Source organism: Euprymna scolopes, chromosome 4, assembly GCF_053919585.1.
Source record: "Euprymna scolopes isolate OS-2025 chromosome 4, ASM5391958v1, whole genome shotgun sequence".
In the NCBI taxonomy this organism is placed as follows: Eukaryota; Metazoa; Mollusca; class Cephalopoda; order Sepiida; family Sepiolidae; genus Euprymna; species Euprymna scolopes.
Window position 1 is genome coordinate 140731918 of NC_136485.1, and position 16620 is coordinate 140748537.

Genomic DNA, 16620 nt, shown 5'->3' on the forward strand with positions numbered 1-16620 from the left:
CCGTCTCTCTCTCTCTGTCTCTGTGGTCCCGTCTCTCTCTCTCTGTCTCTGTGGTCCCGTCTCTCTCTCTCTGTCTCTGTGGTCCCGTCTCTCTCTCTCTGTCTCTGTGGTCCCGTCTCTCTCTCTGTCTCTCTCTGTGGTCCCGTCTCTCTCTCTGTCTCTCTCTGTGGTCCCGTCTCTCTCTCTGTCTCTCTCTGTGGTCCCGTCTCTCTCTCTGTCTCTCTCTGTGGTCCCGTCTCTCTCTCTGTCTCTCTCTGTGGTCCCGTCTCTCTCTCTGTCTCTCTCTGTGGTCCCGTCTCTCTCTCTGTCTCTCTCTGTGGTCCCGTCTCTCTCTCTGTCTCTCTCTGTGGTCCCGTCTCTGTCTCTGTCTCTCTCTGTGGTCCCGTCTCTCTCTCTGTCTCTCTCTGTGGTCCCGTCTCTCTCTCTGTCTCTCTCTGTGGTCTCGTCTCTCTCTCTGTCTCTCTCTGTGGTCTCGTCTCTCTCTCTGTCTCTCTCTGTGGTCTCGTCTCTCTCTCTGTCTCTCTCTGTGGTCTCGTCTCTCTCTCTGTCTCTCTCTGTGGTCTCGTCTCTCTCTCTGTCTCTCTGTGGTCTCGTCTCTCTCTCTCTGTCTCTCTGTGGTCTCGTCTCTCTCTCTCTCTCTCTCTCTCTCTCTGTGGTCTCGTCTCTCTCTCTCTCTGTGGTCTCGTCTCTCTCTCTCTCTCTGTGGTCTCGTCTCTCTCTCTCTCTCTCTCTCTCTCTCTGTGGTCTCGTCTCTCTCTCTCTCTCTCTCTCTCTCTGTGGTCTCGTCTCTCTCTCTCTCTCTCTCTCTCTCTCTCTGTGGTCTCGTCTCTCTCTCTCTCTCTCTCTCTCTCTCTGTGGTCTTGTCTCTCTCTCTCTCTCTCTCTCTCTCTCTCTCTGTGGTCTCGTCTCTCTCTCTCTCTCTGTCTGTGCTCTCGTCTCTCTCTCTCTCTCTCTCTCTCTCTCTGGTCTCATCTCGCTCTCCCTCTTTGGTCTCGTCTGTCTCGTCATTTTTGAAAAATCCTGTATAAATAACTCAATATGTTTTATTTATATTTATAATGGAGTTACTATTATCAATGATAAGGGTTGTTGAATAATGAATATTATGAAACTGTTAAAAATAAGCATACTAATGCAGATTATGGATCGTACTGAAATAATAATAATAATTCCATTATTTAGAAACCCATTATCTACATGAGGAGGCGAAGCTCTATACAGTATTCTGCACTTCACCTAACAGTATATTAAACAAAAGATATAAAATTTAATTCAACTTGAGAATCCTATGTAAAAAATGGTACACTTCATATTCTGCATAAAATAAAATCTGATTATTTCTGACGACGGTTTAGCGAGTATTTATTGAGATTGAATTTGAAGATAACCATGTTGTAGTTCTCAGGTAAACAATCTTGTGGCAACATTTACCACAAGTATGAAGTTCTTATAAAGACACTTAAAGTTTTATGATGCTCAGCTGAGAACGTTCTATGGAAATAGTAAAGTGATAGACTAGTGACGGGCTCTTTTGTGAGAACATTTTTAATTGTTTTATTTTCACATATTTAAGTAAATTGCTTTAAGTAGACATTTTATGATAGTCATTAAAACGGTAACTGATCCATTTATGTACATTCATAGAATAATAAATATTTTCCTCTGGAAGATAGCCGTGTTTATATATTTGATGTTCAAAAATGGCATGAAATGCGCACAGTCATTGTGGCTGGTTACTTACTCTTTTTCATAACCACTTGTTTTTTTTTTTTTGTTTGTTTTTTACACAAAGAGGATCAGCACTTGTAAAAGGTCAAAAGCCACTCGAGGGTAAGAGTTAATGAGATAGAATGATTGTCAGTTGAGAGATAAACAACCTTATGAGAGGACTGGATAAAGATTGAACCAAGCTTTACTTATGGAAAGTATTTATAATAAGAATCTGTTCACATCATCTTTAAAGGCGGCCATATAAAGTGTACAGAAGTACAGTCCTCCCTGTTAACGAGTTCTACACTTTTGGAACTAAGAACAAAGATAACATAGCATATGACTCTGATTAATTTGAGAGACTGAAAACGCAATCGTCAAGCTACAACCACTGCTAACAATTTCCTCTACACTTTATCAGTGCTTAAATCTAAATGCAAATTTCATGAACAGTGCTTCTTTCCTAGAACTACCTGCCTGTAGAATTGTTTCACTGGCCTGCTTCCCAGCTGACTACAATATGGTCGTCTTCAAGTCCAGTATAAACAAATTCTTGCTTGAATAATCAAATTCAACCCAATTTCCACAGAAAATGATCACTGAGCTGTTGTCTCACTGACCAACTTACACTTATAAACCCTTATCCTCTAGCGGTCTCCGGACCTTCATTCCTTTGTGTAAAAAAAAAAAAAGAAAAAAAAATGACAACACATGCTACAAGTGACACCATAATCAGTAGGGCTATGACAACAGAATATTCTTATCGTTGTTTTGACTCTCGAGTATGTATCCGACACAGTTAATCAACGGAGAACCACATCACCCTACATAAAAGCATATAACAGATACACACTCTAGTCCAAACAATGAAAAGAATATGCTGTTGTCCTAGCCCTAGTAATCAGCAGCAACCAACCAACGACACAAATTCCCAAGAACCAATGTACATGCATATATATTTAATAATATAGTTCAATGCTGTTAACGTTTTTTTATTTTTTTTTATTTTTTTTTTTTGTAAATTCTAAATAGTTTTGTTATTCTTTAGTTAATAACCAATGTCTTTTTTTTTTTTTTTTTTTTTTTTAAAGGAAAATGGTGGCTGCAGTGAAGTGGAATTAAAAGTTTCATTGCCCGATCATTCATTGTGTGTTGTTACGATACGAAGGACTGACAATACTGACAAAGTCTATCAGGTGAGACATTTACAAAAAAAAAAAAAATTCATAATGCTTCTAATAATAATGAAATATTTTATACAGTATTCAGATGCACAATTGATTAAAAAATGCATGTGTGTATGAAATGGCCATCAGGTATAGCTTTGGCAGATTTTAAGAAACGTTAGGATGTAAAGGATGCAAATCGACAAGTGATGTAAGCTGTTCTATGCTTTAGAAATTCTAGGTATGGAAAAATGTTTCTGAAATTACTGTGCCATTTTTTGTTTTTTGTTTTCTTTTTTTAAATTGCTGTGCCAGGTTTTGAAAGTACTGTACCAATTTCCGAAAGTACTGTGCCGTTTTTGGTCATCCGACGAAAGGGTGGAACTGTAAATTCACCCTTGTCCGTTCGTCTGTCTGCACTTTTCTCAAAAGAAATTTTGCACAGACATTAAAGATGATAAAAAAGTAACAGAATGGATTTTCCGGGAAAACGGTTAGGGCTAAAAACACTCCATTTTTGGGACTATTTTACCATATTTGTCCAAAATTTTCTGTGTATGTCTATTTAGCAGTTTTGCATGGTGCTGAACTAAAATTTAAATATGTTAAGGCTTTGGGTACTTTTTGGGCTAAATGGGAAAGGGTCAAATGATGGATTTAGTCATTTCTTTTTTTGCATTGTGCAGAACTCAAATTTACACATGTTAAGGCCTAAAACTGCACCGTTTGTTCATTTTCACCAGGATTCGACGTCCCCTGGGGACTTTTCGGGCTAAATGAGGGTGGGTGGGAAAATACTGAACTTAGTCATTTTTTTTCATGCCTCGTTCACTGTGCACTCATGGGAGACCATGCATGCTTCACTTTTTTTTTTTTTTTTTTTAAGTACTGTGCCGTTTTCTGACTTTGTAAGCATATTCATGTTTGCTAGTCACATGAAAATCAAAAGATTTGTAGGTGGCAAGATGGTTAATAATTTTGTGAGTATTTACTAAATCATTTGTTAGATTTAGGAGGTTCAATAAACACAAATCCAAGGAATTCAGATCTTCAGAGTATGGCAGGTGTCTAATAAAGAGTACTTGCTTGGCTGCTTTGAATAGTTTCCAGGTGGTCAATGTTGTGAGTAAAATAGCAGTTCCAAACGGATGTGAATTCATAATTATTTGTCAGAAAAAAAAATTATAAATTCTTTGTCTTTGATAAAATAACAGAAGAATCATTAAAAACAAACAAAATGGAAAGACCTGATGAAGAAAATAATGTTTGAACGATTAATGTTTTATAATGAGTTATATTCGTGTTTTTATCAACAACAAAAATATTGGCACAGGATTTCACGCGATTTCTTACAGTTACCTTATCTAGGAAACTGTGATGCTCACAGGATGAAATGATAAAATTGTTACCTTAGAAAAGACAACATGATTTCATTTCCGTTTGATAAAATCCTGTTTTATTTCCTTGTTGTAAACCATCTACTAGTTGGCTAGTTGTATGCAAATCCAAACAGCGATAGAAGCTTTCTTTTATGTCTGAAAGTGATGCAATGTTCAACGAGCGAGATCAGAGATGTGCCGCTGTACAACTCATGCTCTCTACCGATCCCAGTTATGGCAACAGGACCATTGTCAGCCCCCTCAAAATGCAAATCTGGATGGTTCAACGCTTTAGGGCACAACTCAATGAAGTTTCCAGCCATGGTTATGATCTTTGGTGTGGTTTCAAGTAAGGGCCACATCATGTCACCTCACATTTTCAAAATCGGCTTGAAAGTTAATACCAAAGTGTATCTGGATGTGCGGAAGAATGTGGTAATCCCCTGGTGCAATCAGGTTTCCACTGGCAGACCCTGGCTATGGCAGCTGGACTCGGCACTGGTCCACAAGTCCAAAGAGACCTAGGCTTAGTTTCAGGAGTGTTACAACCCCCCCCCTCCTCCCGCTCCTCTCTCGACCTGATTCTGCTGGACTACTTTGTTTGGTTATAAATCAAGAACATCACCAACATGACCTCCCATAACACCAAAGCCAGCCTGATCGCTGCCATCCTCAAGCTCCTGCTGACACTTGTGGAAAACGCATGCTCCTAGTTTCAGACCTGTATCAAGGAATCAAGTTCCATGTATTGAATTTTTTTCAATAAATGTTTTAAAATAAAGCTGTAGTGTTGTTTTGGTTAGGGCGACAAATTTATCATTCCACCCTGTACATCTCAAGTCTTATGCTACTAAATCAGGCTGTCTGAAGATGTTGGCTTCTTGATTTAATTGCAACATTGATGTTATTGCTTTTTTTTCTTTTCTTTTGCAAAATTTAATGTTCTGCAAATCCCAAAAAAGGAACAATTGTTCTTTACAAAACAACCACACTAAACACCACAAATACATATTTAAAGATATAAAGAACTTGAAGCATAAAACCTTTTTTCCAAAATTATCGAATTTGGCATTAAATAAACCAAAGAGGGTTTATATGACATAAAACAATCAAACCATACTTTATAGAAGACTTTTTACATGCAGGTTTAATGGGAAGTTTATTTCAAATTATTCCCATATGTTTTATGGCCTCAATGAAATGACACATTTGGAATGTTGGTGTACTTCAATGATTCAACTACTAGGAAGCTTGTTTGGATGGACATTTTGAGAATGATGTCCATGATGTTCTTTCCTGTACGTCAGCAGAATGCCAGCATCAATGTGGTTGGTAAAAGTGTGAATTGACCAAGTTGTCTAAAGAAAAGTGACTTTGTTCAGAACAGAAGAACTGACACAAGACTCAGTTTAAAGAGTGCTGCCAAGATGCTGAGTCTGTTAATATTATTAGATTGTGCTATCTGAGACACCATTATAGAACTGAAAAGAAATTGATTCTTAACAAAAACTTGTTTACATTGTGGACTTGAAAGTGACAATGTTATAGTCAACTTGGAAGCAACCCATGATATTATGTTCCACATGCAGCCAGCTCTAAACAAGCAACTGTGCTTATGGAATTTTCGTTTTGTTTTAAGCATATAGAGAGTACAGGTGATTGTTGACAGTGGCTGTAGCCAGATAAGTTTTTGTTGTGAATGTTTTACAGGGGTGCAGAGAAACAGTTTGAAGCTTGGTCGAGCACCTGGCATGGAATGAGAGAGCAGAGATGGCGCTGTTTTACAATTTGTCATGTTTCTGAGGGAGACAACCCTCCTTTACTAAGATAAGAGATTTGTTTATTTTTTCATCTCATAATTTAGGATGCTGGTAATGCTGTCAGTAAGAGCGGTTTACAAAAACATTTTTTGGAGGGGGATATTAATTATAAAACTTTTATAGTTTTTAACAGGTGCTCCTGCAGTTTAATTAACTGTTTTTCTGTAAGTAATGTGCCGATATTAACTGAGCAGAAGAACCGTTTAACATTACACAAAAATTCTGTTCACACTGGTGGGGGCGGGACGGTGAGGGGGTTACAACACTCCTGACCCCTCCCATCATTATTACAATTACAGTTCAGAAGAACTGTTCTTCTGCTGCGTTAATATCAGCACATTACTTATGGAAAAACGATTAATTAAACTGCAGAAGTACCTGTTAAAAAATGATACAAGTTTTATAAATGAATACTCCCCTTTGAAAAAAAACATTAAAGTATGTTTTTGTAAACCGCTTGTGAAAATTTATTGACAGCATTATTAGCGTCCTAAATTATGAGATGAAAAGATGAACGAGTCTTAGTAAAAGAGTTGTCTCCCTCAGAACAATCACAAATTGTAAAACAGCGCCACAGAGATAAACTCATAAGGCGGTTCAAATCGGTGGATGTTAAATGTTTGCGCATTAATTATGGATCAATAAATGGAATATTAGATAACATAATTGCAACAGTTCAGTGTATTTATCATCTTATCCGCTAGTTTAATATGAATACTGTTTTCTAGTTAACATTTCTAATTGTTAGGTTTATCATGTTATTTTTTTTTGTCTTTTTACAGTCTGTTGTAAACAAACTTCAGTTGGATAGCACATCAGCCAAATTCTTTTATCTTTTTGAAACGGTTGATTACAACTTTGGTAAGTTTTCTTTTTTTTTTTTTTTTACGTTTCAAGAATGAAATTCACACTAATTTAACAAAAAAAGGATTTATATTTCTTATTTTCTTTTGTATATCTAGCTGTTGTAATTTGATGCAAAAAAAAATGGCGAAAGACCAGAGAACATAATCATCTTTTCTTTCAAAATGGCACCTCTTTAATCTAGGATGCAACCTGTTTAAGGTTGCCTCTTAGATTAATTGTAGATCACAGAATGAGCTAACATTATATTTGGTTGAGTGTATACCTCTGCTCAGCAATATGAAAAAGAAAATACTAAAAATAATTAATTTGTTATCTTCATACTTGAATGCTATTCTCGCAACATTTTAACTAAGGTGATCTCCAGTCTTCTTTGGGTGCATTTTGTTATCTACTGGAATCTTCATGTCAAGCTTGAAAGCCTTATCTGAATAATATACTTTACAAATGTAGTGGAAGTGAAATTCAAAATTGAAATAAATATTAATTAAAATATTTGTTTTTGGTTTATTTTATCATTCTTTATATATCAGATTAGTTTTTAAAACTTGAATTTTGACTTGGGAAGTCCTTAAAAATGGACATTGAAAATCTGTCTGAACCCTGTAAGGCTCACGTTGAAAGAAATAGTGCCATACTTCATAAAGCTATCTTTCTGCTATTTAAGTGAAATATTAAAGGATTGGTGGTTGCATCTATGACTTTAAGAAATCTAAATAATCCAAATTATCAATCTGTGATAAAAATCATGTGACCCCCCCCTCGCTTGCCATCACCACCAACCATAATGTTCTTTCTGTGGTCTTCTTCCCATTTATCTTCTCTTCTGTCCATATCATCGTCTCGAACATTGGTGGCTGCTGATAGGAGAGGGAGCGTGCATTCACAAATATAAAATAAATAAAAAGAACATAAAAGCTGACACATTCTGCAAATATCAGTTGCATTCTGCGTGTGTGACACCATCAACCATCTATATGCTAAGGTCAACATTTATGTTCTGTCCAGGCCGTCAGTGGACGTAAGCTCTTGATCTATTCTAAGCCTTCAACTATCTTCAATTGTCACAAGCAAAAGACCATCCATAAATGTTGCTAATTACTGTAAACTTCATTGCCATTCCTACAACTAACTCTAAAAAATATATTGCCCAATGGAAATCTTTTCTCCACCACACCTTGATTAACAATCCTATTCAGGTTCCTTTGTGTACCTTAGTGAACAACTTCGTCTCCATTGTTCAGCTGGTAAACTGATTTACTCTTGTAATGTTTTTTTCCTTTTTTTTATACTTCCTAATACTTGGGGTGGACGAAGGTGGGGGGCAATGATAGTATCACAAATCCTCATCTTGAAACTTCCAAAATAGTATGTTCTTCTAATTCCAATATCTGTATCAATATATGAAAATAAATCCTAAATATACTGATATGTATCCTATATTGAAAAGCAAACCTTTATATTATTGGATATATATACACACACACACACATGGTTTTGATGTACTATGATTAGTAATGATTGTTTCGGACTCTTATGCTGGCATAATCTTGTTAAATAACAGGAAACAACGGCAAATCCATTTTTTTTACATTGATTTACGATAATATAAAAGCATTATTTCTATTGTGAAAATAAACAATAAGTCAGAAAGTGACAGGAAATTGTCAATTTTGAGTCAAATGAGTCTGAAAAAATACTTTTTCTTCTTTGGCAAACTTTTATTGTTACACACTAATCTTAATCAGTTTCCTTGTTATCATAACAATTGTTATGGAGGTGATTGCTGGTTATTATATCTCTCTCACATAATCTTCCCCACACTAGGAATCGATCCTGGGTCTGGCCATATCCACATGAGGAGACAAATAAATAGAAACATTAAAAAATCCCCTATACATATTTTGAATACACCTCTCTTTCCAAACAAACATAATATAAGGAATACCCAAAAAGACTAAAACGAAAAATCACAATACTAAAATCCAAGAATCCAAAAAATAAATATCAAAATAGAATGAAAGCACCCCTACCCTTATTTCAGAAGAGCTAGTCCCCCCTCCCCACACATACACATTAGCAACGACCTCACCTCGGACCACAGTCGCCTTCCTAAGGAAGCAAATAACCCCCAAATACTATAAAACAATATACACATTCCCAAACCAACAAAAGCAAACACACACACACACACACCCTACCCCACCCTAAAGGAAAAGAAAAAAACATTAGCAGAAAGAGATAGCCAGGTCAGTGGTCTCCCTGGACAAGCCCAATAAAAGAGCAATAAAAATTGAGCATGCCCATGAATAATAAACACTTACAAGCCTCCACCCCTTGGAAAAACTTCAAATTAACTATTTTTACATCTCCAACACATTTGAAAATAATTTCTGACTAGGACGCATCACAGAACGTCTGAAATGCGCGTAAAAACGATTTCAATGACTTAAAAACATTATTACAATGATCCAAACATAATTCCCAATGAAAAACCAAGACACGGAATAATAAAATAATGTTAAAAAATACACATTGTTGGTGACTACTCCCTTATTTAAATATATATATATATATATATATATATATATATATATATGTGAGAGTCTCTCTCACATATATATATATGTGTGTGTGTGAGAGAGAGATAACCAGCAATCACCTCCATAACAATTGTTATAACAAGGAAACTGATTAAGATTAGTGTGTAACAATAACATTTTGCCAAAGAAGAAAAAGTATTTTTTCAGACTCATTTGACCCAAAATTGAAAATTTCCTGTCACTTTCTGACTTATTGTTTATTATATATATATATATATATATATATATATATATATATATAGTACCAATCATGAAGGGAACACTTATTATTTGTGATTAAAATTAAAACAGTTAAAATGCGTTAAAACAAAAAAAATGAAAACAAAGGAAAGGAAAAAGGGGTAGTCAACTGACTGGTTTCACCCTTGTTTTTCCAAAGCTGAATCGAGAGATTTTCAGTTAAAAAGAAAAAAAAAAAAACGATGGAAAATGTACATAATTAAAAAAAAACAAAAAAAAAACTGTGGTGCCTTATATTTTCAGGTGCCCCCCCCCCCAAAAAAAAAAACAGGGAAGCAATTAAAATAAAGCAGCATTGTTATTTTTGAAGATCCTAGAGATTAATCACACTCCAACCATAAGACACATTCCCTTTGCTTACAGAGAGAATGCCTCCTCAACCAAACATGAATAGTCTCCAAGATCTTTAGATGGAATATAATGCAATGTCTCGTGAGATTTTGAAACTAATTTTGTACTCTGTCAAGAAAGTATAGAGTGTCCTGAGCAGCACATCTTCAAATGTGGCAAGAGTACTCCATCTTAGGCCATATTTTGATCTTATACAGGCAGAGGATTACATCAGGAATTAGATACTTTCTGGAATGGTAGAATGATCCAGCTATTTTTTCAGTGACCTCAGCAACAGATCTTATACAAATTAACCACTTTCAGTCTGGGTTGAAAGTAAGTCCTAATGTAAAATAGTGTGGACATGCATATGTACATGCATGCGAAATGACATCACTGGAAAAGAAAAAAAGGACTATAAAAAAGAAAAAGAATGATCACATTAAAGACATGGAGTACATTCGAGATCATGTGAGAGACGTGGATAGCGCTTGAGAAGATGGTCACATGTGCGATGTCATGGACGTAACAATGAGGAAATAAATGTTGTTACAAAGAAAATGCAAGTTAAAGTTCTTTTCTATTCTTTGACTAAAGCTACGACATGTTGGTTCCTAGACTATATTATATTAGAAGCTTATCATAACAGGTTGTCTTCTCAAGAGAAGCGCCATTGCTTGCAATTGAAGCAAAGTAAGAATCTGAGTGTTGATGGTAAAAGAAGAGAACTTTGGTTTTAGATGTATTAAAAGTAACAACCATTTTTCTCCCCATTGCATCATTTGCCACAGTTCATAAAAAAGAGGATCAGAAATATCTTTATCATCAATGCTCTTCGAAGTGCTGCCATAGATGGTTGTGTCATCTGCATAGATATTACTGAATGATCTTAGAATTCAATTTGGGAGAGCATTGAATAATGTCAGGAAAGGAGTGGAGGCCAGAATGGACCTTTGAGGCATGTTGGGATTGATATAATGTGCTTTATATTTCTGACTACTTTTATCAATCTATCAGAGAGAAAGGATTTGATGATTGAGAAGTCATTTCCAGATATGCCATAACTAGCAAGCTTGTTAAACGGACCTTTGTGCTAAATACTATGAAAGGCCTTTCATATATCAACTATTTTCACTAGAAATGATGCCCCCGCTCCCCAGTCAATATATTCACTGATCCTGTTACAGTAAACATAGGAAACTGATTTGTCTGTACTGTGAAGCAGAAGCCCCGTATTTTTAACTATTGATCAAACTGACAGTTTTCCAAGCCGATGAAAAGCATTACTACTTTAACCCTGTGTTAGTCCCATGGGGTGTTTTGCCACACCCAACTTTGCTTAAGTGCTTAAAGTTGGCAACTTATTTCTTATCTTCCCTCGTGTGCTCTCCTGACTCTGTGAGGGTGTAACACATGTGGTATGGCACGGTTATATCTCAGTTTTCCTTGGAGGTAAATGTCGCTTTGTCCTTCTGGGGTATCCAGTCACCCCCAACTGACTAATGTAGATATGATTTATATATTTTTGTATTTTTCCAGTGGGAATGAAAATTTGTAGATATAAACGCATATTATGTATCATTAGGCGACTCTGTAATATTTAATATGGAATTAATGTTTTGATATTTTTCTTTATCATAATTTTTGATGGGATTATTATTTTATTTACAATTTATTACTCTTTCAGTCTTGTAACCATAAGCTTAACTAATGTAATATCTGAATTTTTTTCTTTAGTTTTATAATTTACTAGCAAAAGTACCCGTTGTTGACCGAGTTCAAAAACAGCCTACAGAAAATGGACTCTGATTTATGAAAGTATGATAGGTTATGAAAAGGAAGGGTTGTAAATTTGGGTTGAATTTGGGGGTATCAAAACCAAAGCAAAATATGATGAAAGTACAAATAAAATAGATAAACCCCATAATTTATTATACCATACCTGTTCACACTGAAACACTTATCACAATATTCTGTAGATCTATATTAAAAAACCTTGTTAAACTTTGTGACATATTTACATTCTATGGAGGTCAGGTGCGAACAAACACCCCATAATTTTATTATACCATATTTCTTCAAACTGAAACATAATTATCAAAGTATACTTACGCAAATAGATATGAAAAGTCTTTATTAAAGTTTGTGCCTATTTCCATTCTATGGAGGCCAGGCGCAAATGCAGACTCCACAATTTTATTATACCATCCCTATTTAAGTTAAAACATACTTATCAAAGTATTCTCATGTACATCTATATCAAAAACACTTGTAAACGTTTTTAATTTTTTATTTCCATACTTTGTGGACCTGGCATGAACGCAGACTCCACAATTTTAATGAACCACCGTTCTGCCAGATCAAACATACCCATTCCTGTGTCTCGATACATCTATCATTATATATAATCAGTGTTTTAAAGTAGTCAACCATATAGGAGCCTATTCGTGACCACACATACACACACACAGATATTCAGCTTTATATTATAGATTTTGTATTATTTTATATTAATATCAACAAGATACAAGTGATTCAAACTGTTCAACAGGAATTGTAGATATATCCTGAACCAGCAGGATAACTATTTTACAAAATAATAACACTATAAACATTTTTATATTGGGGTGTATAAACACCCCATGGTACTAACCATGTTTGGAACACCCGGGTGACTGATGCAGGGTTAAACAATGATTGAGCAGCTTTGTAAGAGTAGGAGCTACTTTTGCTTGTATTATGATTGGAATGCAATCGAAGCCAATTGCTTTGCTGATATTGATGTTCTTGATAAGTTTGGCAGCATCCTAGATAGATTTATTCATATAGTTCAAAATGTTTAGTCATAGGGGGAAATTCAGAAAGTAAGTAATTCTGATCGCTAAGGGTGAAATTTAATGCAAAGTTTTTTTATTGTGAAAAGCTTGGCTTTATCAAATGTTCAGAAGATCACGTCTGGTTGTTCAATGATGATGGTTGTGGGTCTTATCTGTTCATCATCCTGTTTGTTGTTTGCTAAAACTTGTGGGAATCAAGTCTCTGCTCTGCCACTCTATAGGTAACAGATTTGACATTCTTTCACATTTTCTATAACACTTTTGCACTGATTACAGTACAGTTTTAAAGATGGCTTTTGTTTCAGAGAATTTATTTTGTTGAAATCAATTGAAATGGTGATGTCTGAGCAATAGCTGATGCACATTCAGGGATATATCATAGCTGTTTGTTTTCTGTTAAAAATTCTCGGAAAGTATGAAGCTTTCAATACCAGCAATTGACCAATTAGTTATATTGGATACAATGCATGACGTTTTCTTTTCAAAAAGGAATTTCTGACCTGAGGCTGTCTTAGTCAGCTCTCCAGTTTTTATATATGCTGCTGCGAAAAGAGACATCAGAGGAACGATAGAGAGCAAAGGTGAATGCCAGTTTCAAAAAGGAAGAATAGGTCAGGTTTAGTTTCTTGTAAGTGGATTTGAACCTCTGGAAGGTTAAGATGTATACCTCTAATGTTGGAAAAGGGGACCAATAGTTTGGATCCATGTTAGAAGTTAAGGTGCTTCTCTTTTGTTTTAAGACTTCTAAAGCAGTCACCCTAACAGACTATTTTCTCTTGTGGATTAATGCCCCCTTTCTGACTGATAAGGCCATGCACTGACCAGTCAGTGATCAGGGTCCATTAATCCTATATGTCTTTGTCAGGAACTAACCAGCAGGGGACCTCTCTCTTACTCTCTGTCTACTGAATCCCTCCAGGCTGCGACTATTTTACTGAAGACCTCCACGGGACAATCTGGGGACACTTCAAGTTTCAGATTCTTGAAACGAGAACATCCTAGAACTTTCTATTCCTTTTTTTTTCTTTCACTTTGGACACAATCCTTCTTCTTTTGAAATAAACCCTTTTGTTTTTTTGTTTTAAAAAGAGGTGCGTTTGTGTTGCAAATTAATCTTTTATTATGGTTTTTATGCATTCCTGCATAAAATCTACCTAAACTTGTTTTGAGATTTTTCATGTTGACATGGGAAACATTTCTGTGTAACCTGATGAAGACCCCAGTCATATCCCTGCCAAAGGTCAAATGGGACCAATTGTAATGGGATGAAGATCATAATGTTCAGTGGTACATAAGTGTAGTCCTAGATGGTTCGAATTTGGAATACCCAAGAGTGTTCAAAAGCATGGTCTTGGTCGCTTATACAATGACAGTGTTGATGCACGATTCCTATAATCCTTGCCTGACCAGTGCTCCATAGGAAAAAGAACAAAATAAAAAATAAAAAAAATAGAAAGTAATCTTTATATCTATAAAAGTGAAATTGTCTGTGTGCGTGTACATTTCCCTACCAAATTACTTTGTCAATTTTCAGTCTACAGACTCGAGATTTGACATAAGGGGTATTGAGATTTGGGAAAATCTTTGTAATCGGTTTTTGGACAGAAATTTGACTGTCAAGGGGTCAAAGTTCAATGATTTTTAACCTTTGAAAACTCTACCAAACTCCTTTGCAAATTTTGTGTCCAAACACTTGAAATTTTAGATGTACATAGATTAAATTTTTTAACTTGATTTGAGCCCAAAACAAATATTATGGGATCAAAATTAAAAAAAAAAAAAAAAATTGACCTCTCAGCCAATTTTTGGTCTAAATATTTGAAATTTTACATAAGGTGTATTCAGACATAGGGTAAGCTTTTTAATCGCTTTTTGGCTGAAATTTGGCTGCCATAGGGATCAAAGTACAAAAGATTCTAACTTTGCGGTCTCTAGCAAACTATTCAGCCAATTTTTGGTCTAAACATTTGAAGTTTTACATAAAGGGTATTTAGACATGTAACAAGCTTTTTAATCAGTTTTTAGGTGAAAATTTGGCTACCAAAAGTTCAAAGTTGAAAGATTTGACTGTTGCAGACGTTACCAAATTCCTCCACCAATTTTGGGTCTAAACACTTGAAATTTTAGCTGTAGATTACCTAGATATGAGTAAAACTTTTTAATATATATATATATATATATATATATATACATACATACATATGCACATAAAGTTGTGAACAGTAGATAGGGCCCAAGCACAACTGGGCTGACCTGCTAGTAAAAAAAATATTGAATAAAATCAAAATGAATAACTCTGTCTCCAGGGAAATATGCGTGCCATAGGGCACTGTCTTCTATCGCCGGCTTGCTGTCTCCTGAAAGAAATCAACTCAAATGGATGGCATTCATTTGTTATTGAGTCATGAATTCTGAAGGCAACAATAAAATAAATCCAGTCATAAGTTGTTGTTGTTTTTTTTTTTTGTTTTTTTTGTAAGGATTAATTATTAAAACTCTTGATACAATAGTGTTATTTTACAGATATGAAAAAAATAGATGCTATTTTGTTTTCTTTTTTTCCCCAACAACATAATATGCGTGAACAGTTTTTGTTCCCCCTCCTCCCTAGCATTTGCAATGACAGATTGTCTTTTGGTTTGCATCATCAACCAAAAATTGAATCAGCAAAACAATCGGGGGTTGCACAGGATTGTTCACATAATAAACAGCTCTAATTCGGCTCTAATTTAACCGTTACTGATGTAATTTTCGACCATCACAGGTGGTTGGGTCACATTTGAAAGTGATCAATAGATGTGTTGAAAGGCAAAACACAGAGACTGAGTAAGCAGATTATCTTTGTAAACAGAAAAGAAAAGCTGTAAGGAAATACTGTATGGTTCAGACACTGTCACCTTTCTCTTATATAGCAGTCAGACATTTTTTCTTTGTCATTTTGTCAAATTCAAATTTTTTTTTTTTTTTTTTTTCATACTTTGTGAATAATGGTTTCTATTTTAATGTTTGTATGTCATGTTTTTACACATTTTATTTTGTAGAAAGAAAATTACAACCTCAAGAGTTGCCCCACAATATTTATATTCAGAATTACAGTACAGCTACTGCCACTTGTATAGTTTTAAGAAAGTGGGTCTTTTCGTTGGCCCTTGAATTGCGGCTCAGTTTCAGTGAATATGTGAACAACTTGTTGTATTGGCAGGTAAGCACTGTAGTTGTAAAACATATATGAGGGTCGTTCCAAGTAAGGCTTCCTATTTTTTTTTTTTAACTCAAAACCTAAAATGTTGAAGAGCTATGAAGATGGGAGTGGTACCATTAAAACGAGTGATCTTTTATGCTTCAGTATTTATTTTTCTACATAGTCACTACCATTTTCAAATATTCAACAGGCACCGGTGAATGTTGATCAGTTCAATTTCTTCTGCATGGAAGAATTCAATGATGCATTTTTGCTTCATGTCCATAAGGGTCTCTCAATGTCAATATCTGCAACAGAGAGATGAAATTTTTTTTTGAAAATAAAAAATGTATATCGAATTCAAAATAAAAAAAAAATGTAAGAAATTCACCCAAAGTTTTAATTTTTAAATTATTGTTCCTGGTGTCTTCTGTAATAAACAGTAATATATATATAAAAAAAATATTTACTTCAATCTTTTTAAAAAATA

At 35.1% G+C, this 16620-nt stretch overlaps 1 protein-coding gene across 2 annotated transcripts in view; it reads left to right on the forward strand.

Annotated features, from left to right (window-relative positions):
• LOC145269514 (sorting nexin-27-like) overlaps nt 1-16620 on the forward strand; it is a 382840-nt gene that overhangs the window by 337466 nt on the left and 28754 nt on the right. For both annotated transcript variants that reach the window (XM_080125260.1, XM_080125270.1), the window contains exons 6-8: nt 2802-2906; nt 6858-6936; nt 15991-16151. In XM_080125260.1, coding sequence (XP_079981386.1) covers nt 2802-2906; nt 6858-6936; nt 15991-16151 — 345 coding nt within the window. The remainder of the gene's footprint in view (nt 1-2801; nt 2907-6857; nt 6937-15990; nt 16152-16620) is intronic.